Source organism: Lepidochelys olivacea (genome assembly GCF_965140295.1).
Source record: "Lepidochelys olivacea isolate rLepOli2 genome assembly, chromosome: 13".
NCBI classification, from domain to species: domain Eukaryota; kingdom Metazoa; phylum Chordata; order Testudines; family Cheloniidae; genus Lepidochelys; species Lepidochelys olivacea.
This window is the reverse complement of record NC_140423.1, coordinates 32,944,181-32,971,467: the sequence shown is the minus strand read 5'-3', so window position 1 is coordinate 32,971,467 and position 27,287 is coordinate 32,944,181. Positions and strand designations below refer to the sequence as shown.

The window sequence follows — 27,287 nt, the reverse complement described above, 5'->3', positions numbered from 1 at the left end:
AGAAAGAAAGAAAGAAAGAAAGAAAGAAAGAAAGAAAGAAAGAAAGAAAGAAAGAAAGAAAGAAAGAAAGAAAGAAAGAAAGAAAGAGGTAACCCTGCTATCAAGGACTCAAGTAAGAAACTATATCACCTCATCTCTATTTACTATATGCTAAAATTGATACTTTTACATTCTATGCCTGTTTCACTAAGATACTAGTTTAAGAATAGCTTTTCTTAGGGACTCTTTGACCTCCTTGTTTCTCAGGCTATAGATGACAGGGTTGATCATAGGAGTCAGGACTGTGTAGAAGACAGAGAATATTTTTTGTAGGACCTTGGGAGTGTTGGCTGTTGGAATTACATAGACAGTTAATACGGTCACATACAAAATTGCAAGCACAATGAGGTGAGAGGAACAGGTGGAAAATGCCTTTTGTCTCCTGATGCCAGAAGGGATTCTCAGGATGGTGGTGATGATACAAATGTAGGATGTCAGAGTCAGAAGAAAGGGCACAAATGTCCCTATGACAGCGATAATAAATGTCAACAGTTCCAGAGTCTGGGTGTCAACACAAGACAGCTTTATCATAGGTGAAAAATCGCAAAAGAAATGGTCAATTTCTTTGGAATCACAGAACGTTAATTGGAAGAAGAAAATATTTACTATGGTGCAGAGCAGTAAGCTACTTATCCAGGACCCTGCCACAAGCTGCCAACAAACCCTGCCATTCATCAGAGCAGCATAACGGAGTGGATTGCATATCGCTAAATACCTATCATAAGACATTGCCGTGAGCAGCAGATTTTCTGTACTTGTCAGGATACCAAGGAAATATAATTGCACAATGCAGCCCTTAACAGAAATGGTTCTGTCCCCAGTCAGGAGACTGGCCAGCAGCCTGGGCAGGATGGTGGAGGTGGAGCAGATCTCCAGGCAGGACAAGTTCCCCAGTAAAAAGTACATGGGGATGTGAAGTTGCTGATCAGCCACAACTAGTGCAACGAAGAGGATGTTTCCGGAGACGGTCACAATGTAGATCACTAGAAACACGAGGAAGAGAAGGGTCTGCAGTTCAGGGACATTCCCAAAACCTAAGAGGATGAATTCCACAATGGGTGTTTGATTTCTTACTTCTGCTTTCTCCATAATATGTACCTAGAAACAGAAGACCATTAAATATTGATCGAGTGCACGCAGTCAGGTTGTGCTGTCGGTTACACTGGCAGAAACCTGGAGTAGGTAACCTCGTAACACTGCATGTCTCCACTGGAAAGTGAAGTTGTCAAAAAACAGAGGGAAGACTCATATTCTTCAGAGGTTCAGCTTCCAATATAGCTGAAATAAGAGCATGGAACCCTACTGAATTAGGGAAACCTCCCATCTAACTCCCTTGGCTCTCTTCAACTTTAAATACTTTTAGGCTGGGATTTTGAAATATCTTTATCATAGCAGTCTCACATCAAGAAATCTAGAAGACATAACAAAAGATCAATAGATTGGAAATGAAAGATATTTAGAGTTCAACCATGGGTACGTCTCCCCAGCAGCTGGGAAGTGTAATTCCCACCTTGGGTAGACATACATGCACAAGCTTTGATCAAGCTAGCAGGATAAAACAAGCAGTGAGAACATGGCAGCACATGCAGCCCTTTGGGATGGCTACCTGTGTACGTAGCTGGGATCTCAGATGGGATTGGGCTCGGGCAGCTAGGCTGTGCTGCCAAGGCTACACTGCTATTTTCAGCTCAATAGCTCAATCAAAGATTGTGTGTGTAGGTCTACCAGAGCAGGGAATTACACTGCCTAGATGCAGTGTAGACATTCCCCATAAGACAGATACTGAAACACTAAGGAGGCTGTGGTCTGTATGAAGGTCTATCCAGCTGTTCTCTATCCCAGCAGATGCAAATTTTAATTTGCACCAGTTGATAGATGCAGCTGAGAAACAGACAAAGACACAAACAAACCCTAAACACAGACTGTGGGCCATTTCCTGATCTCAGTTACACCAGGGTAAATTGCATCCGCTTCATGTGGATTTACACAAGTGCAACTGAGATCGGAATCCAACCCCATATAAAGAAATGTAAGTGAGGTAAAAATGAAAACTCATTAAGAGAGAAATAAGAGAGTCATTTTTATCCAGAAGGAAGAATGTGCCTGGAGAAAAATGAAAAATGGGAGAAAAAAGGAAGAGATACATAGACAGAATGAGACAAAAATACAGAGAGAGAAAGAGAGAGATTGTTTCTTTCTCCAAATTTTATTAACAATAAAATACAGATCTGTTGAAAGAGAAGTAGCAGATCCTTGCTGTTAAAGAAAAGGTATCAGAGCCAATAAGTCTGAAATCTCTTCTTTGCTTTTCCTCTACACGCTTCTTGATATATCCTGCCATCTGATCTCTTCATCCACTGACTTATGTTGCACCCATATGAACTATGCCTACATCAGGAGTGGCAATGGTACATTGACACTAGTGCAACATAAATGTCTGACAGAAAAATGGAAATCCAGAAAAACACACACACACACAGAGAAGACAGACAATGTTTTTGTTTCATAATTTGACGAGCAATAAAATGTACACACAAGGAGTCAATAAATTCGATAAAGTCATGGAGGATAGGTCCATCAATGGCTGTTCGTCAGGATGGGCAGGGATGGTGTCCCTAGCCTTTGTTTGCCAGAAGCTGGGAATGGGTGACAGGGAATGGGTCACTTGTTCATTCCCTCTGGGACACCTGGCACTGGCCACTGTTGGAAGACAGAATACTGGGCTAGATGGACCTTTGCTCTGACCCAGTAAGGCCGTTCTTATGTTTTTACTTTCTAAATCTGAGAGCCATTCATTTATCTTTCCTGGGCATGTTTTGCTTTAACCCTTCTACTTTTATTTACATTCCCCCTGGATTGAACAAGCAATCCTATTCTTTCTGACACGCTAGATGCCTGAGCAGGTATTTTTCTTTTCTAAATCAGGTACCTGAGCAGGTATTTTTCTTTTCTAAATTATTTCATTTTAACTGTGCTGCTTTATCTGTCACACGGATACTCTATTGCCAGCTGCCCCTAACCATAACCCTTCCTGCAGATTTTCTGAGATAAGTTTATAGTCTTTGCACTACATTTTCCAATATCTTCTACCCTTGATAGTCTTCCGTTATCTCAGCAAACTGAGTTTGGGTTACTACTTGGATGTCTGGATCCTACAGTGCTCCTTGGTGTATTTTGTTGTTATTCCCTGTCACAGAAATTGTGGTCTCCCCGGTTGGTAATTTTGCCTTCATGTGAGATGATGTAATCTTCCTTGATAGTTCTGCTAGTGGGAATTTGAAATTATTGCATAGAGAAAAGATAAAGTGTTCCCTCTAAGCTGCATGGCTGTGCAACTGAGCAGGAGTGAATCAAGTGACATGCACTGATTAGCAGAGCCGCGCAGGGTGGCGTGTGTTCGGGTACCCTTCCCCCCACTGCTCTGCAGCTGCATTGCTCCTGCTCTCTGCCTTGGGGCCCCTTGCAAGCGGCTCCCGGGACCCTGCTGCTTGCTGTGCAGAGCACAGGGGACAGGAGGGGCACTGATGTCAGGGTGTCCCCTCCCCTACTCCCCCCTGCCCACATACCCCATCTCCGCAGAGCAGGAGCTGGGGACAGGGCTCAGGAGCAGAGAGCTTCTGAAAGCTGCTTCGGTCTCAGCTTTCTGGTGGGAGTGCCTTAAAAAGACAAAGCACGGTCTCTCCTACGCGTCCCCAGCAGCTGGCATACTCACACTCTGTCCCTGTGTCTCTCTCTCACAAAGACACACACACACTGTCTCTAAGCTTTCATGAGCTACAGCTCACTTCAAGCTTATGCTCAAATAAATGTGTTAGTCTCTAAGGTGCCACAAGTCCTCCTTTTCTTTTTGCAGATACAGACTAACACGGCTGCTACTCTGAACACTCTCTCTGTGTCTCTCACACACACACACACACATTCTGTCTCTGACACACGCACTCTCTCTCTCTCTCTCACACACACACACAGGCTTTGTGTCTCTCACACATACACACACTGTCTCTTTCACACTCACCTCCCAACACATACTTGTGTTGTTGTTGTTATTTCCTGCAATGCACATGTATTCTCTGAAATTTCATTCTTTCCAAGTGCTGTTATTGCAGTTTTTGACTGGTCTATGCATTACATAATTTTATTTCTCTCTTATGCTTAAATTTAATTCTTTGACTAGTTAGTATTAAAATGCCTAACCTGTCCTGGATGGAGTAATTATCCCTATGGTAAGTTTTCAAAAATATATATTATAGCTACGTTTTTTTTTTTTTTACTGGTGTCACACATCACCTCTATATTGGTGAGCATAACAAAATTCACTCTGCACATGGATAGAAAAAATTAAAGGGAACATTGATATGAAGGAATATGCTGTGTATGTGGGATGGGAAAGGTGGAGATGGATTGCTCTACTGTAAAACATGAATATAGTCTGTGATAGTTTATTTTGAGAGTGGGCAGGGGAGACATGGATCCTAGCCCATGTCAGACATGAAGAAAATATCTGTTGCCTTTGCCCTGTAAGGGGCCTGGCACAAAACCCCTTGTCTCAATGACTGAGAGTCTTTCCCTTAACTACAAAGGACTTTGGATCTGGCTCATGATTATAATATGAGATGCAAGATGTTGGTGCATGTGAGCCATAGTGAGATAAAGAATGGCTTGGCCCCTATTTTGTATCTACTAACAGGGTGACAACTCATACAGTAGGCGTCTGGTCAGTGATGGGAAGTTGACTCGGGGGGAAGTATTGATCTGATGACGTGAACAAACCAATCCAACAGATACCATTCTCTCTTTAATTATATTGCAACCAATACAATGTTGTTTAGTGTTGCTGAATTGTATAGTAAATGGCTTCACTCACTTTGGTTTATTATAAAATATAGTCAAGAGACTAAATAACCAGTAATAACATGGTACAGGAAAAAGGGAATGGGTGACAGGGGATGGATCACTTGATGATTACCTCTTCCGTTCGTTCCCTCTGAAGCACCTGGCATTGGCCACTGTCAGAAGACAGGATACTGGGCTAAATGGACCTTTGGTCTGACCCAGTCTGGCCGTTCTCATGTTCTAAATCTGAGAGCCATCCATTACTCTTGCTTAGGCATGTTTTGCCATTACCCATTTTTGTTGGCTTCCCCACGGGGTGCTACTTGGAACTGTGGTTCCACTGAGCCCACCCAGTCCGGCTCCCTCTGACACTGTCCTGCTGTGGCAATTTGCAGACCCGCTCCCAGTCCTACACTTCGTCCAGCATTTACACAGTTAGGGACACACCCAGCTCATTTTCATGCAGGCTCTCTGACCAGCCACTGCATGAACCAACAACAGAGAAGCCACAAAAGCTCCAGCCTAGGACCACAGAGCTGTACCACCCTGGCCTGGTCAAAACACCGACCAGTAGGAATTTGTTACCCAGTTTGCCTCTCCCTCAATGTGGAGAGGAATATGCATACTTGTGCTAACCAACCTGAGATTTTTCCCAAGATATTTCACTTAAAGACACGCTGGTTTATGTTAAACAACAAACAAGTTTAACTACAAAACACAGATTTTGAGTGACAATAAGGGATAGGAAACAGATCAAAGCAGATTACCAGCAAACAAACAAAAACACAAACTAAGCATAACACACCGGTTAGATTGACTATGAATGAGCAGTTGCTCACCCTGACTGATGATACCGGCGGTCTTGCAGATTCTCAAGGCACAGGCTGCATTTGCTTTGCAGTTAGGGTTTCTCAGGTCTCATACACAGGCTAAAATCCCTTTAGCCTGCTTCAAGCACTTCCCCAGTTCAGAGTGTGTTCCTTAGGTCTTTCCAGGAGTCTTCTTGTGTGAGGAGTGAAGAAGAACCGTTGATATCGCTCCCTGCCTTTTATAGCCTTAGCATAGGGCGGCAACCCTTTCTTTCAAAACTTGGTGCCTGGACCAGTGTGTGAAAAAATAAAGACACCCCAAGATGGAGTCCAGAGTCATGTGGTCTGGTCACCTGCCCTTATAGAATCATAGCAACCATTACTTACAGGCTCTCTGGAGTGTTCTCAGGAAGGCTCACCAGGTGGGGGATAAGCTTCTCCTAAGGCCTATTGTTTTCCCTAATGACTCATTATCCTGAATAAGCCCTTCCCAACCAGATATGTAGACTGAAAGCATCTTGCCTAGTGGGAGTTACCAAGGTGTAACTACATTTGAAATACAGATACATAGTCCATATTCATAACTTCAGATACAAAAATGATACATGCCTAGAAATAGAATAATCATATTAATCAAATCACAACATTTCCAATGACACCTTACATGACCCATCTTGCACAAAATGCATCATAATTATGTTATAATCGTAACATAATAATATCGCTATGAAGAATATAGTGTGCAGTGTCACCGCATCACACTTCATTTACTTTCCCCCTGGATTGAACATGCAGTCACACTGTTTCTGACATGGTGGATGCCTGAGTTGGCATTTCTCTTTTCTAAATCAAATTAGTTCATTTTAACTGTGCTAATTTACCTTTCACACTGATGATCTATTGCACCTTAACCCTAACCCTTTCTTCAGATTTCCTGAGATAAGTTTACAGTTTTTGCACTACATTTTCCAGTCTTATCTACTATTGATATTGTTACATTATCTCAGTAAACTGAGCTTTGGGTTCCTATCTGGGTGTCTGGGTCCTACAGCTCTTCTTGGTATAGTTTGTTGATATTCCCTTTCAGAGAAATTGTGGTCTCTCCTGGTTGATCATTTCTCCTTCATATGAGATGATGTAATCTCCCTTGATAGTTCTGCTGGTGGGAATTTGAAGTTATTGTATACAGGAAAGTTAATATTTATTTTCAGAAAGGAAAAACAACAGTACAAGGACAGTCTTATTACTAAATTCAAAGGGGAAGTTATGGAAAACAACTGATACCACAGGGAAAATAACAGTGATAGGAGAACTGTTGAACCAAAGACAAAGCAACAGAAAAAAGGGAAAAAGAAAAGGAGTACTTGTGGCACCTTAAAGACTAACCAATTTATTTGAGCATGAGCTTTCGTGAGCTACAGCTCACTTCATCGGATGCATACCGTGGAAACTGCAGCAGACTTTATATATACACAGAGAATATGAAACAATACCTCCTCCCACCCCACTGTCCTGCTGGTAATAGCTTATCTAAAGTGATCATCAGGTGGGCCATTTCCAGCACAAATCCAGGTTTTCTCACCCTCCACCCCCCCACACAAATTCACTCTCCTGCTGGTGATAGCCCATCCAAAGTGACGACTCTTAAGGAAATTAATGCAGTCAGAACTTCTGATCTCAATGGAAATCTCTGTTCTTCTGATGTATTAGATGAGTAGATCTGCTAGAATAATAGCAAAAAAGGAACCAATGTCAATTCTATTTTATAGTAACAAGAACATGAAATGCTCCCAAGTTAAAAAATTCTTGGATAAAGCTCCCAGGTCAGTCTGATCTCTGGACCTGGAACTCCAAATGCAGGCCTAGAAGACCCTAAACTTGCCACATGAAAAAAGTTCAAATCGCCTTCTTGACATTGGCTGTGATTTTTTTAGAAATCTAAGGGAGTTAGGCACCCAACTGCCTTTGAATATCAAAGGGAGTTCATCAGCTAAGCTTTCTATGCTCCTTTGAAAATCCCCACTTAGACGCTTGATGACCTAATTTTCACTCATCCTTCTGGTCTTTGCTGAAAGAGCGAGGGGTTCCTTCTCCCACAGTGTGAGGGAATATGCTGTGTATGTGGGAAGGGAAAGGTGGAGGTGGATTGTTGTATTGTAAAACGTGAATGTAATCTGCGAGTGTTTATTTTGAGAGTGGGCAGGGGAGACAAGAATCCTAGTCCATATCTGACATGCAGAAAATTGTTTCCCTAGTCCCGTACAGGTCCTGATACAAAACTCCTTGTAGTCAGTGACTGAGAATCTTTCCCTTACCTACAAAGATTTTGGCTCTGGCTCATCATTCTAAGATGCAAGATTTTGTAGCATGTGAACTATAATGAGATTGTCAGGGTTCGCTCCCCACTCTGAACTCTAGGGTACAGACATGGGGACCCACAAGAAAGACTCCCTAAGCTTATTTCTACCAGCTTAGGTTAAAAACTCCCCAAGGCACAAGTTCTCCCTTGTACCTTGGATTAGGTAACGCTGCCACCACAAAGTAATTTAGACAAACTCAGGGAAAGGACCACTTGGAGTTCTTACTCCCTCCTAATATCCCCCCAAGACCCGCACACACACACACCCTTTCCTGGGGAGGCTTGAGAATAAACAAGATGAGCATAGACCAACCTTGCAGTTTTTTAGGACACACAAAAAAACCCAATCAGATTTTAAACGAAACAGAACTTTATTAGAAAGAAAAACGGTAAAAGAAGCACCTCTGTAAAATTAGAATGGAAGATAATTTTAAGGGCAATCAGATTCAAAAACACAGAGGATTTCCCTCTGGGCCAAACTTTAAAGTTACAAAAAGAAAACCAGGAATACACCTTCCTCTCAGCACAGAGAAAATCACAAGCCAAAACAAAAATAAGACAACACATTCCCTTGTGAGTACATACTAATTATAATGGAGCTGCATTTCTTGCTTCCTTGATCTGTGTCTGGCAAGCACACAGAACACACAGACCAAAACCTCCCCACCTCCCCCCCCAGATTTGAAAGTATCTTGTCCCCTTATTGGTCCTTTTGGTCAGGTGCCAGCCAGGTTACCTGAGCTTCTTAACCCTTTACAGATAAAAGGATTTTGTGCCTCTGGCCAGGAGGGATTTTATAGTACTGTATACAGGAAGGTTGTTACCCTTCCATTTATATTTATGACATGCCCCCCCCAAATCACAGATAGTGTTGGACAGACAGTTCCACACTGGTTGTGATTTCTTCCTGGAGCTCTAGGAGAAAACAGAGTTAATAAGACACATGTACCTTTAGATATACTACTGACTATATAAAAACTAACAGTATTTTCCACATTTCAGGGATGATTTTAACCAGTTGATTCTGGGAACATTTCATGGGAAAGTGCATCAGCCACTTTGTTAGAAGCTCCTGAGATGTGTTGTATTTCAAAATCAAAATCTTGGAGAGCTAAACTCCACCAAAGAAGTTTTTTGTTATTGTCCTTGACAGTGTGAAGCCACTTCAGCACAGCATGGTCGGTTTGCAGATGGAAACGCCACCCCAAACATATAGATGTAGCTTTTCCAGTGCGTACACAATGGCGTAGCATTCCTTTTCACTGATTGACCAGTGGCTTTCCCTCTCAGACAGTTTCTTGCTGAGAAACACGACAGGATGGAATTCTTGGTCCGGTCCTTCTTGCATTAAAACTGCTCCCACACCACACTCGGACGCATCTGTGGTTACTAGGAACGGTTTGTCAAAGTCTTGGGGCCCTTAGCACAGGGTCAGACATGAGTGTCGCTTTAAGCTGGTTAAAGGCCTTTTGACACTCTTCACTCCACTGAACTGCATTTGGCTGTTTCTTTTTGGTTAGGTCTGTCAGTGGGGCGGCGATTTGGCTGTATTGCAGTACAAATTGCCTTTAATATCTGGCCAAGCCTAAGAAGGATTGGACCTGTTTTTTTTCACTTTGGGACAGCATCCACTTTGGCTTGCAGGGGATTGATAGTTGCTTGACCCACCTGGTCTCCAAAGTAAGTCACTCTGTTTAGGCCTATTTGACACTTTTTAGCCTTAACTGTTAGTCCTGCCTCCCTTATGTGCTCGAAGACTTTTTGTAGATGAATAGGTCGGAATTTGAACAAGAGGCTGCGAGGCAGCTCTCCAACACCACTTTCTACAAGCCATTACCCTCTGATCCCACTGAGGGTTACCAAAAGAAACTAGACCATCTGCTCAAGAAACTCCCTGAAAAAGCACAAGAACAAATCCTCACAGACACACCACTGGAACCCTGACCTGGGATATTCTATCTACCACCCAAGATCCATAAACCTGGAAATCCTGGGCGCCCCATCATCTCAGGCATTGGAACCCTGACAGCAGGATTGTCTGGCTATGTAGACTCCCTCCTCAGGACCTACACTCCCAGCACTCCCAGCTATCTTCAAGACAGCACTGACTTCCTGAGGAAACTACAATCCATCTGTGATCTTCCTGAGAACACCATCCTGGCCACTATGGATGTAGAAGCCCTCTACACCAACATTCCACACAAAGATGGACTACAAGCCGTCAGGAACAGTATCCCCACAGCAAACCTGGTGGCTGAACTTTGTGACTTTGTCCTCACCCATAACTATTTCACATTTGGGGAAAATGTATACCTTCAAATCAGCGGCACTGCTAGGGGTACCCGCATGGCCCCACAGTATGCCAACATTTTTATGGCTGACTTAGAACAACGCTTCCTCAGCTCTTGTCCCTAATGCCCCTACTCTACTTGCACTACACTGATGACATCTTCATCATCTGGACCCATGGAAAAGAAGCCCTTGAGGAATTCCACCATGGTTTCGACAATTTCCATCCCACCATCAACCTCAGCCTGGACGAGTCCACACAAAAGATCCACTTCCTGGACACTACAGTGCTAATAAGCGATGGTCACATAAACACCACCCTATACCGGAAACCTACTGTCCACTATTCTTACCTACATGCCTCCAGCTTTCATCCAGACCACACCACACAATCCATTCTCTACAGCCAAGCTCTATGATACAACCGCATTTGCTCCAACCCCTCAGACAGAGACAAACACCTACAAGATCTCTATCAAGCATTCTTACAACTACAATACCCATCTGCTGAAATGAAGAAACAGACTGACAGAGCCAGAAGAGTACCCAGAAGTTACCTACTGCAGGACAGGCCCAAGAAAGAAAATAACAGAACACCACTATCCATCACCCTCAGCCCCCAACTAAAACCTCTCCAACGCATCATCAAGGATCTACAACCTATCCTGAAGGATGACCCATCACTCTCACAGAACTTGGGAGATAGGCCAGTCCTTGCTTACAGACAGCCCCCCAACCTGAAGCAAATATTCACCAACAACCACACACCACACAACAAAAACACTAACCCAGAAACCTATCCTTGCAACAAAGCCCGTTGCCAACTGTGTCCACATATCTATTCAGGGGACACCATCATGGGGCCTAATCACATCAGCCACACTATCAGAGGCTCGTTCACCTGCGCATCTACCAATGTGATATATGCCATCATGTGCCAGCAATGCCCCCCTGCCACGTATAACACTGGATAACACTTCAATCTCTTTGGGCACTTGCATACAGTCCTAAAAGTGGCAATTCTTCAACAAAAAAACTTCAAAAACAAACTCCAATGAGAGACTCCTGAATTGGAATTAATTTGCAAACTGGATACAATTAACTTAGGCTTGAATAGAGAGTGGGAGTGGATGTGTCATTACACAAAGTAAAACTATTTCCTCTCCTCCTGTTCTTGTAAACTGCTGGAAATGGCCCACCTTGATTATCACTACAAAAGGTTCCTTCCCCCCGCTCCCCTCCCCCACTCTCCTGCTGGTAATAGCTCACCTTTCCTGATCACTCTCATTATAGTATGCATGGTAACACCCATTCTTTCATGTTCTCTGTGTATATAAAATCTCCCCGCTATATTTTCCAATGTATGCATCCGATGAAGTGAGCTGTAGCTCACGAAAGCTTATGCTCTAATAAATTTGTTAGTCTCTAAGGTGCCACAAGTACTTCTTTTCTCTTAGGCTTTAGGTTTGAGGTGGGGGATGCTATGAGATAGTTAACAGCTCCCAGGCACTCTTGGACCATGAATGGCCCTTCCCATGACGCTTTCATCTTATAGGCCTGGAGTGCCTTCAAGACCATGACCTGGTCCCCTACTTTGAAGGAACGCTTTCTGGCATGTTTATCATAACAGGCTTTTTGCTCTTCCTGAGCATGTTTAGGTTTTCTCAAGCAAGGGCTAAAGAGGTTGGGAGGGTGTTTTTTAGGTTGTTTACAAAGTCCAGAATGTTAGTTCCTGGAGAAGGCATAAACCCCTCCCATTGCTGCTTCACCAATTGCAATGGCCCCTTAACCTCTCAGGCATACACAAGTTCAAATGGTGAAAACTCTAAACTGGGATGTGGTACAGCTCTCTAGGCAAAAAGCAACTGCTGCAACACTAGGTCCCAATCATTAGAGTGCTCATTTACGAATTTATGTATCATGACCCCCAAAGTTCCATTAAACTTCTCCACCAAGCTATTCCTTTGATGGTGGTAAAGGGTTGCCTCCAAGTGGTTCACCCCATGAGCTTCCCAAAGGCTTTCCATGGTTCCTGCCATGAAATTAGTTCCTGAATCTGTCAGGATGTCGGAGGACCAACCTACCCTGGCAAAAATATCTGTTAATGCCTGGCACACACTTTTAGCCCTGGTGTTGCTTAGAGCTACTGCTTCCAGCCATCGGGTGGCAAAATCCAGGGAAGTCATTTTTTACTGCTTTCCTCTGGGTGTCTTTTTCAGAAAAGGACCCAGAATATCCACAGCTACTCGCTGAAATGGAACCTGAATGATGGGGAGTGGCTGGAGAGGGGCTTTGACCAGGTCTTGGGGTTTTCCCACTCTTTGGCACACCTCACAAGACCGGACATACCTAGAAACATCCTTGCCCATTCCCTTCCAATGGAATGACTTTCCCAAATGGTCTTTGGTTCTGTTCACCCCAGCATGGCCACTAGGATGATCGTGCACTAAGCTCAAGAGTTTTACCCAGTACTTTGTTGGAACTACCAACTGTCTTTGAGGATGCCAGTCTTCATGGTGTCCACCAGAAAAAGTTTCCTTGTACAAAATTCCTTTTCCTACAACAAACCGGATCAATTAGAAGAGCTGAGAGGCAGTGGGTTGCTCCATGTCGCTGTCCAAGCTCTCTGGAGGCTTTCATCTGCTTCCTGTTCGGCCTGGAACTGTTCCCTGGATGATGTAGACATCAGTTCCTCAGTGGATTGTGGGCTCGGGCTTGGTCCCTCTGGAAGCGATGTAGGGGATGCGGTTGTTTCCATTGACTGTGAACTGCTCTCCGCTGGTGCACTATGTTGGATTTCAGGCTCTAGCTGAGCCTCTTGCGCAGGTTTAGCTGCTGTTGCCAAGGCAGGCTCAGTGGTGCCCTCTGGTGTTGGGGTTGCAAGCGCTGGATTCAGTGCTGGCAATGATTCTGGTGCTGGTTGCTCCGCTGGTTCTGGTTCTGGGACTGGCTCTGGCTGGGTCTCTGTGACTGGATCCACTACTGCTGTCGCAGATGTTGGCATGGGGTCCGGTTCCACCATCTCAGTTTGAGTCTCTGGTAACACAGACTGGGGCCTTGTAGAAGGCTCAGAAATGGAGCTAGTTGTGAAGATTTGTTTAGCCTGGCTGCGGGTGACCATCCACCACCCTCTTGGCTAGCTTCACATGGTTGGTCAAGTCTTCCCCCATCAGCATGATAATCATCATAGACTGCAAAAGTCCACATTCCTGACCAGCCCTTGTACTGGACAGGCAACTTGGCTGTAGGCAAGTTTAGAGAATTTGACATGAAGGGTTGAATTGTCAACCTCTGGGTTGATTAATTTGGGGTCCACTAAGGACTGGTGGATAGCTGACACTTGTGCTCCAGTGTCCCTCCACGCAACAACCTTCTTCCCACCCACACTCACGGTTTCCCTTCACTCTGAGGGTATCTGGGAGGTATCTGGGCCTTTTGACCTTTGGTGTGATTGTGGTGTAATGAACTTCAATCTGTTGGGGTTCTTGGGGCAGTTGGCCTTTACATGCCCCACCTCATTACATTTAAAACATAGCCCAGCTGACTGATCACTGGGGCAAGGTTGGTTGCTGGAGACTGGTGTGGTGGGGCAGTAAGGTGTGTGGGGTTTTCCTTGGGATGTAGGTTGGGCCTTGGTTGGCCCACAGTGATAGGGTTTTGTTTCGGGTTGCCCCTTCTGATATTCGCTCCAACTGCTACCAGTTTTTTTCTTTTCTGCCAGCTCCACCCATTTGGCTCCAATCTCCCCTGCCTCAATTACAGTTTTGGGCTTCCCATCTATGATGTACCTTTCTATTTCCTCAGGAACACCCTCTAAGAACTGCTCCATTTGCTTATGAAGCACAACTCTTCCGGAGATTGAACACTTGCTCCTGATATCCAGGCATCCCAATGTTTCACAATGTGCTAGTCGTGTTGGATAAATGACACGTCTGGTTTCCACCTTAGGGCTCTGAACCACCGATGGGCCTGCTCGGGTGTTAGCCCCATTTAAATCCTGGCCTTGTCTTTAAAAAGTTTGTAGCTGTTCATGGATGCCTTAGGCATTTCAGCTGCCACCTCTGCTAAGGGTCCACTGAACTGCAGCCTCAGCTCCACGATATACTGATCTGTAGAGATGCCATACCCAAGACAGGCTCTTTCGAAATTTTCTAAGGCCTCTGTATCATTGCCTACCTTGTAGGTGGGAAATTTCCTTGAGTGGTGGAGCAGCACCCAGAGAAGGATTAGTAGGGTTAGCTGGTAAATTCAGCTTAGCATTTTCCAGCTAACTCCGTCTCCAAGCGGTGCTTCTCCGCCTCCACCTCCAACCCTTTCGCCTCTTTCCTCTCCTCTGCTTCCAACTCCAAGTGTTTTAAGGCTATCTGTCTGTCATGTTCTTTTTGTCTCTCTTCAGCTTCAAATTTAGCTAATACTCATTTTTGTTGGACGTTGTTTTTTGCCATTCTAGCTTCTGATTGACTAGCTTACCTGAGAGCTAAAAAGAAAAAAAAACCTGCTTGTGAATTTCCTGGCTGTAGTTAACACCTTTGTAAAAAAAAAAAATAACACCTCTGCCTCCAGGAAAAGAGAGAGAAAAGGGAAAAAAAAAAAAAAACTCCAGCTATTCTCAGCTCCTGCTTTCCCTAAGCAGCTAAAAGAAGAAAAAAATTCCCAAGGTTTGTGTTTCTGATTCAAAATGATCTCTGGTTCAAAATGATCCCACCGTTCTGCCACCATGTCAGGGTTTCCTCCCCACTCTGAACTCTAGGGTACAGATGTGGGGACCCACATGAAAGACCCCCTAAGCTTATTTCTACCAGCTTAGGTTAATTACTAATTCTAATGGAGTTGGATTGCTTGCTTCCTTGATCTGTATCCAGCAAGCACACAGAACAGACAAACCAAAACCTTCCCCCGCCTCCCCAGAGTTGAAAGTATCTTGCCCCCTTATTGGGGCAAGGTGCCAGCCAGGTTACCTGAGCTTCTTAACCCTTTACAGGTAAAAGGATTTTGTGCCTCTGGCCAGGAGGGATTTTATAGTACTGTATACAGGAAGGTAGTTACCCTTCCCTTTATATTTATGACAAGTACGGACCCACCCACTTGGGTAACATAACATAACCTTAATCCGCTTGGCGTTCAGAGTGTGGGCCGCCTTCCCCAGCTATTGCAACATTACCTTGTTTTTAATTTGCCATTCCCGGATATCTTTAAAGATGATCCCCTTATGTTTGGACTTTTCCTTATTCAGAGCAGCCTTTATGGCTTCGCAATTTCACATAACTCTTCCCTTAACTGGGCAATATACCGACCGTTTAGCGAATTGGTGAGTAAATTCCCCTTCCATTCCCAAAGGTTACCCCACATCATTGGATGACCGAAAAGGATGTGGTAGGGGATGTATTAGTACAAACGGTATGCCAGTAGCTGTGGGAGACCATCCAGAAAATATGCCACACCAATGACAAGCCGCCATCTGCCTTTCCGCAGTGGCAACCCTCAACACGTCCCTGTCTGCATGTACAACATGAATGGTTCATTCTCCCACACTGCCTCTCTGTTTGTTCCAGGGATTGTGTCACCCTTCTACCCTTCAACAGGTGATTGGCAACCTCCTGCCACCCAATGCCAAGCTGTCAAGTTTCCTTCCCCACTCTGAACTCTAGGCTACAGATGTGGGGACCTGCATGAAAACCTCCTAAGCTTACTTTTACCTGTTTAGGTTAAAACTTCCCCAAGGTACAAACTATTTTACCCTTTGCCCTTGGACTTCCACTGCCACCACCAAACTTTATCTGGGTTTATTGGGAAAACGTTGTTTGGAAACATCTTTCCCCCCAAAATCCTCCCAACCCTTGCACCCCACTTCCTGGGGAATGTTTGGTAAAAATCCTCACCAATTTGCATAGGTGACCAAAGACTCAAACCCTTGGATCTTAGAACAATGAAAAAGCATTCAGTTTTCTTACAAGAAGACTTTTAACAGAAGTAAAAAAAGAATCACCTCTGTAAAATCAGGATGGTGAATACCTTACAGGGTAATTAGATTCAAACCATAGAGAATCCCTCTAGGCAAAACCTTAAGTTACAATAAAGACACACAGACAGGAATATTCATTCTATTCAGCACAACTTAATTTCTCAGCCATTTAAAGAAATCATAATCTAACGCATATCTAGCTAGATTATTTACTAAATTCTAAGACTCCATTCCTGTTCTGTCTCCGGCAAAAGCATCACACAGACAGACACAAACCCTTTGTTTTTCACCCTCCTCCCAGCTTTTGAAAGTATCTTGTCTCCTCATTGGCCATTTTGGTCAGGTGCCAGCAAGGTTATCCTAGCTTCTTAACCCTTTACAGGTGAAAGGATTTTTCCTCTGGCCAGGAGGGATTTTAAAGGTGTTTACCCTTCCCTTTACATTTATGACACAAGCTGATAGAGAACTCAGCCAAATCAGTGCCCACAGCAAGCTGAGACCCCTTTGATCTTGGCAAATAGAAATGTGACCCTTGGCAAACACAGCACCCACACCACATCTACACCTGTTCACCGGCAGGTCGCCAACACTTTTATTCTTTCAAAACACCTCTTTCCAAGAATCAACACACACCACTGCCCATCACACAGCACTCCAGCCTCATTACCCAATCTATTTCACATACACCATTCCAGTAAACTGTCTCCACCACAGGGCTCTGGAGCAACAGGCAAGGACAAGCACACCCACCCCTAAGGAGTCCACCCGGCACAACTTCTGGTGTTCAACAGCTTTCCTCCCTCCCCAGCCCACTTGCTCAAGGTCCAGGGTAGCCAGAAGGATCTCATGTGCAATAGGGGGAGTGGGCTAATTTTTCATATCTTTGCTTCCAGAGCCTGTTGGTGCGCAATTTTAACAACAATTTTCCCAATTAAAAGGTCTGGCCCCATCATGCCAGTAACACACTGCATCCACTCACACTGACAAGCAACAGTGACTTCCTTCCTTTGCTTCAGCAAGTGCACGAAAACCCCAGTGTTTTCCAACACCATTCAAAACACCCTGCGCTCCAAGTTGGATGAAGCAAGCATCCACACTTCAGCCTATCTCATAGCTATAACAGTATGGCTTTTTACTTCCATCTGTTTCTGAACCAGGCTGTCATGCCGCTGGGACAGAGAGCCCAATCCATTCTTAATTACCTCCAGATCTACAGTATTTATAATTCCTGCTCCAAAACCAATTTCTCCCAACATGGTGTCCACCGCCTGAGGATGCCTCCCTGCAGCATCCAACACAAAACAGTGCTTAGCAACAAGACAAACAGCACAAGAAAAAACACAGAACTCAAAACACAATCTCCTCTGCAACAGTAGATTCATGGCACCCTGGGTTGCTCTTCAGCTGGCATCGCTTCTCATGATTTTCTGAAAGATAAAAGAACATGTTTCTACCCCTTTTGGGGTGGCAAATGATTGCTCAAAATAGTCCTTTCTTTTACAAATATGCTTGTTGATTTCAGGTAAAACAGGCATTACCCCCATATTTCTGGTGTTTGTTTCATAGGCAGAACAGGTTTCAGTGGCTTATACCTTTATCAGTTAGGTAGTTTGCATTAACACAGATGCTTTCTGGCTTGCTTTTGGATCCAAAGACATCAGCAGCTCAGAGACTCTTACTTAAAAGGGACACAATTAACTTTTATCAGAGTTCTGATTACTTTTTACTTTAACTTCTGCTTTCAAAACATACAAACATCTGAAAAAGAAAACACCATCTATTGTAGCACCCTTTGGAGACCTAATAAGATTTTAATTAAGGAGCATGTTATATTTGCATTCCTTTCACCCCTTTTACCATATACCCAGCACATGTTCTTTTTCTTAACATCCCTTTGACACTGCTTCATTTTTATGTAGCTGTACATAGATTACATTCCCTTTTATACATTTGGGGCGATCAAGTTCCAACAGAAACCCCTGATGTTCTTTTAGCTAATTTGACTAAATTTCAATCAGATAGTCTCTTTGCCTGGATTATTTGCAGACATTCATTTGGAAAAGGGCCCTTTTTACCTTCAGAATGGCTGCAAAGAAGCCAAGAATTCTTTTTCGGTAACATATTTTCTTTTTAACATTTTCACAAAGTTTAACTGCTTAATTCCCTCCAGCCTCTGCAGAGTTAACTTTTCACTCTCTTTCCTTAAATCACTTGCTTATTTCCCAAAATGACACCTTAATCAATTCAGATTTTACCATTCAAATTATTGCTCCAAGGATTTAAATTTCCCATGCCTGTACTTACTGCTTCCCTTACTTCTGCCACCATGCCCCTCAGGGCTTCCAGCCTGTTTTCCAATTTTTTATCTGTTGCCTGACTGCTTGTCTGGGCCTGATTCTGCTTTTCTCGCTAAACCATCCCTTTCCCTGGGCACAAGCTTTGTTCAGCTACCAATTTAGCAAGGAGGGTGGGCTCCTTAACTAGACCCCATCCCTCCTGGTCCCTTTCCTTAAATATAGGTTTCAGAGTAACAGCCGTGTTAGTCTGTATTCGCAAAAAGAAAAGGAGGACTTGTGGCACCTTAGAGACTAACCAATTTATTTGAGCATAAGCTTTCGGGAGCTACAGCTCACTTCATCAGATGCATACTGTGGAAAGTGTAGAAGATCTTTTTATACACACAAAGCATGAAAAAATAAAAATAAAAAAAATTAAATAATATCACTCCCAAGGGTTATCCGAGTCATCCCCTGTGAGGCTTGCCACCTGGACAGAACGCATGGCCAACTGGAGTTTTAACTGTTCAATTTCCTTTTCATGGCAGACACACTGCCGTTGCTGCATATGCTGAGCACGAATGGTCAAATCTTCGAACGGTATTTGCTTAGCCAGTGCTTCCAGGCAAGTGCGTTCCGCTTTTTCTGCCTGGAAGTCCTGTCTCAAGGCCTGCAACTTGTCCTGCACATAGGCTTGAGTTGCTGCCTGATTAGTAATTTGTGCATTACCAATCTGTCTGGGGCGTCAGTTGATCAGTCTGATGCCACAGGATGGTTTGGGGAGGAGGTACCAGAACACATCAAATGTCTAAGTTTTAAAGCTTTATTGATAAAATAATAAAATAACAGCAGAGAGTGCTGGGAATGCTCCCACGTCACTCAGGGGAGGAAAGAAAGCATTAGTGCCCCAAGCCCTTACCCACTTTCATACTCTCACACGCACTACCCGAGACCGGCCAGGCCTGGGTGTAACGTCAGAAGAAGGGGGGGGAAGGGTGGACAGGAGTTCTTGTCCTGGGCCCAGGCCGTCTGGGTCTCCTGCTGATCTTTGAATTGCTCCAGTTCTCAGGAGGTTTTTAAGTCCTGGGCTCCTTTGGGGGTGTTCCATTCCACGACCTCTGTTCCTGGTGCTCTTTGTGCCAGTCCAAACTGGCTTTTTGTGGTCTCTTTCCCTTTCCCAAACACCCTGGCTCCAGGGATGCCTGGCTCGGCTCCTCATCTTCCTGGGCTTTGTTTTCTTCTTTGCTGGCCTTGCTGTCTTGCAGGTGCAGGTCTGTTCAGTTGGATTTTCTTTCTCACAGCTGCTCGGGCAACTTTCAAGCCCCCGCCTTTCTCGGCTCGCAGCCAAATGTCGGCTGTGAGCTGTAACCTTGGGCTGGCTGGGGCCAGCATCTTATCTTTGAATTGAGCTAGCTGAAATGTTGAATCAACTTGTTCTCTGCTCTCTTCTTTTTCCCCCCTCTCGGCCTCTCGTACCCTGTAAAGGAAACTTTCACTCCCCACTCGCACACCTTTGACCCTCCCCAAAAAGCTTTGGAAGGCTTGCAACAGCATTAGCAATATACAGTGTTGATCTGCTTTCCCAGGGGACTCCCTGAGGGAGGGGGCCATTGGGTCGTGACAAAAGTGCAGGTCAGGGCAAGGGCAGCACTGCCAGAGGGGTCTGAGGGGCTCTCGACCGGCCAAGGGATCCAAGAGACCAGGGCGCAAAGGGCAGGGAAGGCGGCTGCTCTGGCCCAGTGGAGCAGAGATCCATGGGCCAGGGCTGGGAGCAGAAGGAGGATGGCAGCGAGCCCCCAGCTACAAGAGTAGTCACTTAATTGTTGAACTGCCCGGTCAATAGGCAGAAACCATTCAGCAGTGGGGTGTCCTCCCCCACAGCCAGGGACTCACCCTCCTCCTCACATCCCAGGACAGCCAGGACCACAGTCTTCCCCGCACCTTGCACCTGCAGGGATGGGTGTTGCCAGCAATGTGGCTATGCAGGGAGCCCTCAGCAGCTCTGCTGTCCCAGCCCCATTCATTCACTCCCATGACAGCTGGGTGCAGAGGCCTCCCTGTATGGCCACAGGGCCAGTCACACCATCCCTGCAGGGGCAAGGTGCAGGGAGACGCCACATTAACGCCCACTCTTACTGATAGTTTCTGTTATTGGTTTGGTTGTATCAGCTGATATCGATCTTTACCAACGTCTCTCAATGGAAATCCAATCCAGCCGAGTTGTACATTTAAAGAAAGCTCAAGGCGTTTGCTGTCCAAATCCCACTGAAATCAAAGGGGCTCCGTGCTTAAAATCAGTGGAAATTTTATCTTAGATGTCAGCAGAGAAGTCTCAGATGGAACAGAATTATTGCCGGGGTGTAAAATTAATCTTGTGCATAACTCTGTTCAGGATCAGGTCCTTACTGAGCAGTTAATAAAGATTAGAAATCCGTCCAGGAAAAGATATGACCTCATCCAACTTATCTCTCTAAGGATGAGTAATGGTGAGAGAGACAGGAATGGCAGACTAGACAGCCCCCAACAGAGAGAGAGAGAGAGAGAGAGAGAGAGAGAGAGAAGATTAATATTACTTTTAACTAAAGATAAAGAAGAAAATGTAGAGCTGATAAAAAATTCTGATTGGCATTTTTGATGGAAAAATGTTTTGTTGATAGAGATCAAAATCTGATTGAACAGATCAATTTCTGTTTAAGAATAGACGTATTGTATAGAGCTTTATGAAATAAAATAATATAAAATTAAATAGAAATAAATGTAAATAACTATAATATGCAATGTAATGTAAAATAAAAATATCCTAGAAATAAAATTAAAAATAGATAAATAATTTTTTAAAAAGTAAAATTGGAATGAAATCCAACATTTGAAATCATGGAATTGCAGATGAAATGGAAAATTGCACATTTCTTACAAATTTCAAATTTTATAGAGATTTTTTTCTTTCAAGAGAGGATCAATTTCTAGCTGATGTGGTGGTTTCTAGCGGGGATTCTTTTGTGTTTTTTTAGGGGGTGGGGTTGGTTTTTAATGAAGATCACAACTCTATATGTAATGTCCAACTCAAAGACAATCAAATATTGTCCTAAGGAAGGAGTGTCATATCTCTCATGATAAAAACTTACAAATGACCCATTTTGACTGCAATTCACTTGGAGTTGGCTGCCCACACATTGCAAAGCCCAGCCTCAGTTGCTTTGTTTGCTTCTCTGTTGCAGCTTCCTCGACAATATCAAATCCTGGCCCGTTTTGCCCATGGATCTCCAATCTATAAAGGCCATTGTTCTGCTTTGATACACCAGGCAGTGAAATGTGTGACTATTTGTACCAACATGCTTTTGTACTGTTGTACCTAAGCCCCATTTCCTTAATATTTGAGTGCTTGGTGCCATCTGTCAAGTTACTACATGAGTTTCCAGAGAGATTAATGTTTTGTTGAACCTGCAGCCTGCTGAGATATGAAACCTGCCCCAGAGATCATGAGATGGCAATTCCCCTCCCCTGGCCTCCATTCTCCACTCACCCATCTTTCCAGTAGGCAGCAGAGGTGGACAATGAAAACAATGCTTACGTTTTACTGAGTGAATGTCCTAGCCATCCGGATGCCTGGTGTGGGGCTGCAGAGGGCACGTCCAGAGGCATCGACAGCCCGTTTATTGCAAACACTTGGGTGCCTGCAGGGTTTGCCAGCAGCCAAGCTGGGTTTGGGAATCCCGGTGGGCCGGATTCTGGGATTCGGGTGCCTATCATAGAATCATAGAATCATAGAATATCAGGGTTGGAAGGGACCTCAGGAGGTCATCTAGTCCAACCCCCTGCTCAAAGGAGGACCAAGCCCCAACTAAATCATCCCAGCCAGGGCTTTGTCAAGCCTGACCTTAAAAACTTCTAAGGAAGGAGATTCCACCACCTCCCTAGGTAACGCATTCCAGTGTTTCACCACCCTCCTAGTGAAAAAGATTTTCCTAATATCCAACCTAAATCTCCCCCACTGCAACTTGAGACCATTACCCCTCGTTCTGTCATCAGCTACCACTGAGAACAGTGGGAGAACAAAGTGGGAGCTTTCTGACTCTAGCCCAAGCTCCACACCCTTGTCCTCATTTTATAGCTGGGGAAACTCAGGCAGAACGAGGTGACATTACCTGACCAGAGTCACACAGCTGGCTCGTGGCAGGCATCCAACTCAGCCGGCTCATGGGCCAGAGTCCCGGTCCAATGCCCAGTCTGCTGCACAACGTCCAGTTGTAACTGACAATGGCACCTATGGGTGTGAGGTGCCCAACTCCCATTCACTGCCCATAGGATTTGGGTGCTTAACATCAGCTTCTAATAGGAAAACCCAGCCTGTACACTTACAGCCAAACCAATATCCTGAGAATTCCTTCCACTCCCAGGGGATGTTTTCTACCAGTTCCTTCTCAGGTTTTACCTTTTTCTTTGAGCCCCTAATTATTGTGGATCTTACACCAAAAGATTCATGCAATAAATGAACTAAACTGAGTCTTCTCTTTCTGTCGTCTCTGTTATCAGACCTCCTGTTATCTGTCCACTTCGTGTCCGGTTAGTGGAATAAATGTGCAAGGCTTGTCTACACATAGAAGGTGCACCACTTTACCTATATCTACCTATCCCTGCCTGTGAAAGGGTTGCGTGTCCTTGGGCTGGAGAGCCAGGGGCCAAGCCAGCCCTGGTTAGAGAAGGGTCCCCACCTGAGGGGAATCAGATCATTTCTAATAAAGGGCAGAAAGGGGCTAGGGAAATAGGCAAATTAGGGAGGTTGTAGTGAGATTTCAGAGAGTGAGAGAGGCTCATGCAGGGAAAACCCTGGGACCAGGGAAATTCCTCCATTATATGGGGAATGAAGAAGGAAAACTGAGGTGAGGGGCTGTGTTCTGGGCTGCCGTGAGGCTTCCAGCACCATAAGGTGTCCACTAGTCTACACCTGGTAGATGCATTAATACTGATGTGTTGGTGCTTCTGGTGGGATAGAGCGTTCCCACATGGGAAGGTGAATAAGCGATCTATTGGTAAACTGTGTCCACATGAGAGGTTGTAGTGGTATAACTATTTCCATAACACATTTGCACCACTAACCAAAATAGTTATCCTGGTGCAAAATCTGGGTGCAGACCTCGTGTGAGTCCCTGTGAAAATATATCTGTACGTTCCTGGCTTTGAAACAAACTCTGATAATCCAAGGGAAATGTCTTTTCCATTAACAGAATCATAGAAGAGTAGGACTGGAAGGGACTCTAGTCTAGTCCTCTGAACTCAAGGCAGGACTGTGTCATTACCAGACCATTCCTCACAGGTGTTTGAGCTGTTCTTAAAAACCGATGTAAGAAGAGTCAGGATGAGCTCCACCCTGACATCTGGTGGTGAGGTGAAGCAAGTTGTGGAGAAGAACTTCAGGAGCTGATCTTATTTGCATAGGCACACCCACCCCACCTAGCATGAGGCCATAGCTGCCCAAATGGTCACTTTGGTTGCTGTGGGATCCCCAGTGTCTCTGTTATTGGGGCAGGAAGAATAAATTGTTATTACCCTGACTATGGGAATCAAGGACAGTGAAACTGTACTTGGCCTTTTGTTATGATGGAGGGACTCACCATCAACTAAGCAGCACTCGCTAGGCAGGGGTCATGGGCTCCAAAACCCAGTGAACGGAGAGAGGCTGGGGACAGGTATTAATACTTGGCGGCATGGGCCCCCTGGTGAGGGCCTTACATGCTAATTGCACTTCCTCCTCTCTCCACTGTGGAATCTCAGAATCTCAGAGCTAACGTTGATTCCATTAGGAGGCTAGTTACAGGCTGCTGAGCTGAATTCACTTGGGGCTAAGAGTGCACTGGCGCTGAGGCTCCCCTACTACAAGCTGAAATCACAAAAGAGCTGAAATCGCTGAGCGCTGTGGTAAGTAGTGGGGGAGCCTGGAGATCTAGGGTGGAGCAGTTCATGGAGTGGCCGGTGGAGCAGTTCGTGGAGTGGCCGGTGGAGCAGTTCGTGGAGTGGCCAGTGGAGCAGTTCGTGGACTGGCCGGTGGAGCAGTTCGTGGACTGGCCGGTGGAGCAGTTCGTGGGACGGCGGGAGCAGTTCGTGGACTGGCCGGTGGAGCAGTTCGCGGACTGGCCGGTGGAGCAGTTCGTGGACTGGCCGGTGGAGCAGTTCGCGGGACGGCTGGAGCAGTTTGTGGACTGGCCGGTGGAGCAGTTCGCGGACTGGCCGGTGGAGCAGTTCGTGGACTGGCCGGTGGAGCAGTTCGTGGACTGGCCAGTGGAGCAGTTCGTGGACTGGCCGGTGGAGCAGTTCGCGGACTGGCCGGTGGAGCAGTTCGTGGGACGGCTGGAGCAGTTCGTGGAACATGGAGCGGAGCCGAGCGGAGCAGATCATGGGGCGGCTGGTGGGGCGGAGCTGAGCAGAGCGAAGCCCTATGGAGCTGTGGGGCAGTCAGCTTCAGATCATGTAAGGTGCCCCTGACCTCTTTCTCCTCCCCCACCCCATCTTCACCCAAGTTGGGAGGTAAAACGCTGCAGATAAAATTTTGAACTCTGGGGCTGCCCTGACCAGGGACAGAGACTTTTGGGTCGTTGGAGTTTTGGGACTTTGGGTGATTTGGGGTTGCTGGACTCAAGAACCCAAGGGAAAGGACACGCCCCAATTTGCTTGGGGTGGGTTTTTTTGCTCATGGGTTGTGTTATGAATCCTGTTGGTGGTGTTTCCCCAACATAATGCCACATTGTTTCTCTCTGTTATTAAAAGGCTTTTTGCTACACTCAGACTCTGTGCTTGCGAGAGGGGAAGTATTGCCTCTTGGAGGCGCCCAGCGGGGGTGGAATATATTTGTCCCAGGTCACTGGGTAGGGGCTCAAGCCGGTTTTGCATTGTGTTATTGGAATGGAACCCCTAGATACTGAACCCGGCCCTTGTTGCTGACAACTCTGATGGGAAGAAGGGTTACACCTCTAATGATGAAGATCCCACAAGCTATTCCTAATGTCCAGTCTACAACGCCCTTGCTGCACCTTAGGTCCATTGCATTTTGTCCTATCCAAAGAGGTTAAGGAGAATAACTTTTCTCCCTGCTTCTTGTAACAACCTTTTACTTGAAAACTCTTATCATGTCCCCTCTCAGTCTTCTCTTCTCCCTGCTTCTTGTAACAACCTTTTACTTGAAAACTCTTATCATGTCCCCTCTCAGTCTTCTCTTCTCCAGAGTAAACAAACCCAGTTTTTGTTACCTTCCTTCACAGGTCATCTTTTCTGGATCTTTAATCATTTTGGTTGCTCTTCTCTGGACTTTTACCAATTTGTCCCCGTCTTTCCTAAACAAGACACAATACTTCAGCTAACCAATTTATTTGAGCATAAGCTTTCGTGAGCTACAGCTCACTTCATCGGATGCATATTGTGGAAACTGCAGAAGACATTATATACACAGAGACCATGAAGCAATACCTCCTCCCACCCCACTCTCCTGGTGGTAATAGCTTATCTAAAGTGATCACTCTCCTTAATAATTACCAGAAGGAGAGTGGGGTGGGAGGAGGTATTGCTTCATGGTCTCTGTGTATATAATATCTTCTGCAGTTTCCACAGTATGCATCCAATGAAGTGAGCTGTAGCTCACGAAAGCTTATGCTCAAATAAATTGGTTAATCTCTAAGGTGCCACAAGTCCTCCTTTTCTTTTTGCGAATACAGACTAACACGGCTGTTACTCTGAATACTTCAGCTGAGGCCTTATCAGCGTGGGACAGAGTGAAAGAATTGCTTCTCGTACTTTTCTTACAACACTCCTGCTAATACATCCTAGAATGGTGTTTCGGGTTGGTTGGTTTGTTTCCAACAGTGTACTGTTGTACGTACTGTTTTTGTACAGTGCCAGCTGCACATCCAAGAATGTACCTGGGGCAAAGGGTCATTGGGGGCAGCAGAGGGTTAGGCATGGGGAGGCTATACTGTGTACTGGGCATTAGGGGAAGCAAATGTTAATGTGGCCAATGTTTTATGTATCCTTCCTAATGATCTCTACATGGCAGCTGATCATAGGGAATGGCAAATAGCCAGTAATAATTATTCTAAACTGAAATCACAGGTTTAATATTCCTTAAAGTGATGAAGAGTCAATCAACTTGGAATTAAAAAATTAAGCCACAGTGAGAGAAGTTTCAGCTCTCTCCTTGTATTCTAGCCAATGTGCAGATTACACGTGTTTCCCTCGAAGAATTAAGCAATGCGATTTCATCCTTGTCGTCATGAGCAGTGAATGAGCCACTCTTTGGGGGAGCCAAGCCCCCAGCCCTGCCCCTTTCATCTGAGGCCCGCCCCTCTCCCCCCTTCCTCCACACCTTCTGCCCTCTTACCGTGCCAGAGCCCTGAGCCCCTCTCTTCTCCCCGCATCCACTGGCTCCGCCATCCCAGCTCTGCGATGCCCTGCCCCAGCACCCCCAGCCCTCCTGAGCAGTGGACACAGGGCCAGCCCACAACATTCTGGCACCTGAGGCGGGGAGCTCAAATGACACCCCCATGCCCCCTCGCTTGGGCCAAAACTTTGAAAGGTCTCAATTCTGCCTTTTTCCTTTTCTACTTCGCTCATAGTACTACTCTGCTACCTACCCCAATAAAAGAGAACTAACAACTTAAAATGCCTTGTTCAAAAATTTTAAGTAACACTTAACTTTCAAACGCCTGAACAGCAAATGTAACTTTTCTTGTCTG

At 45.2% G+C, this 27,287-nt stretch overlaps 1 protein-coding gene and 2 pseudogenes across 3 annotated transcripts in view; 2 read left to right on the top strand and 1 right to left on the bottom strand.

Moving 5' to 3' along the window:
* LOC311529434 (olfactory receptor 5V1-like) overlaps window positions 1–27,287 on the top strand; it is a 504,463-nt pseudogene that overhangs the window by 327,917 nt on the left and 149,259 nt on the right. The window lies entirely within an intron of this gene.
* Window positions 1–27,287, top strand: part of LOC311529399 (olfactory receptor 10A7-like) — a 329,327-nt pseudogene that overhangs the window by 288,370 nt on the left and 13,670 nt on the right. The gene's annotated exons all lie outside the window — the stretch shown is intronic.
* Window positions 187–1,128, bottom strand: LOC311529847 (olfactory receptor 6C75-like; the record flags this gene model as incomplete). Its single annotated transcript, XM_084646108.1, has 1 exon — window positions 187–1,128. The coding sequence occupies one exon, from the start codon at window positions 1,126–1,128 to the stop codon at window positions 187–189; it is 942 nt and encodes a 313-aa protein (XP_084502234.1).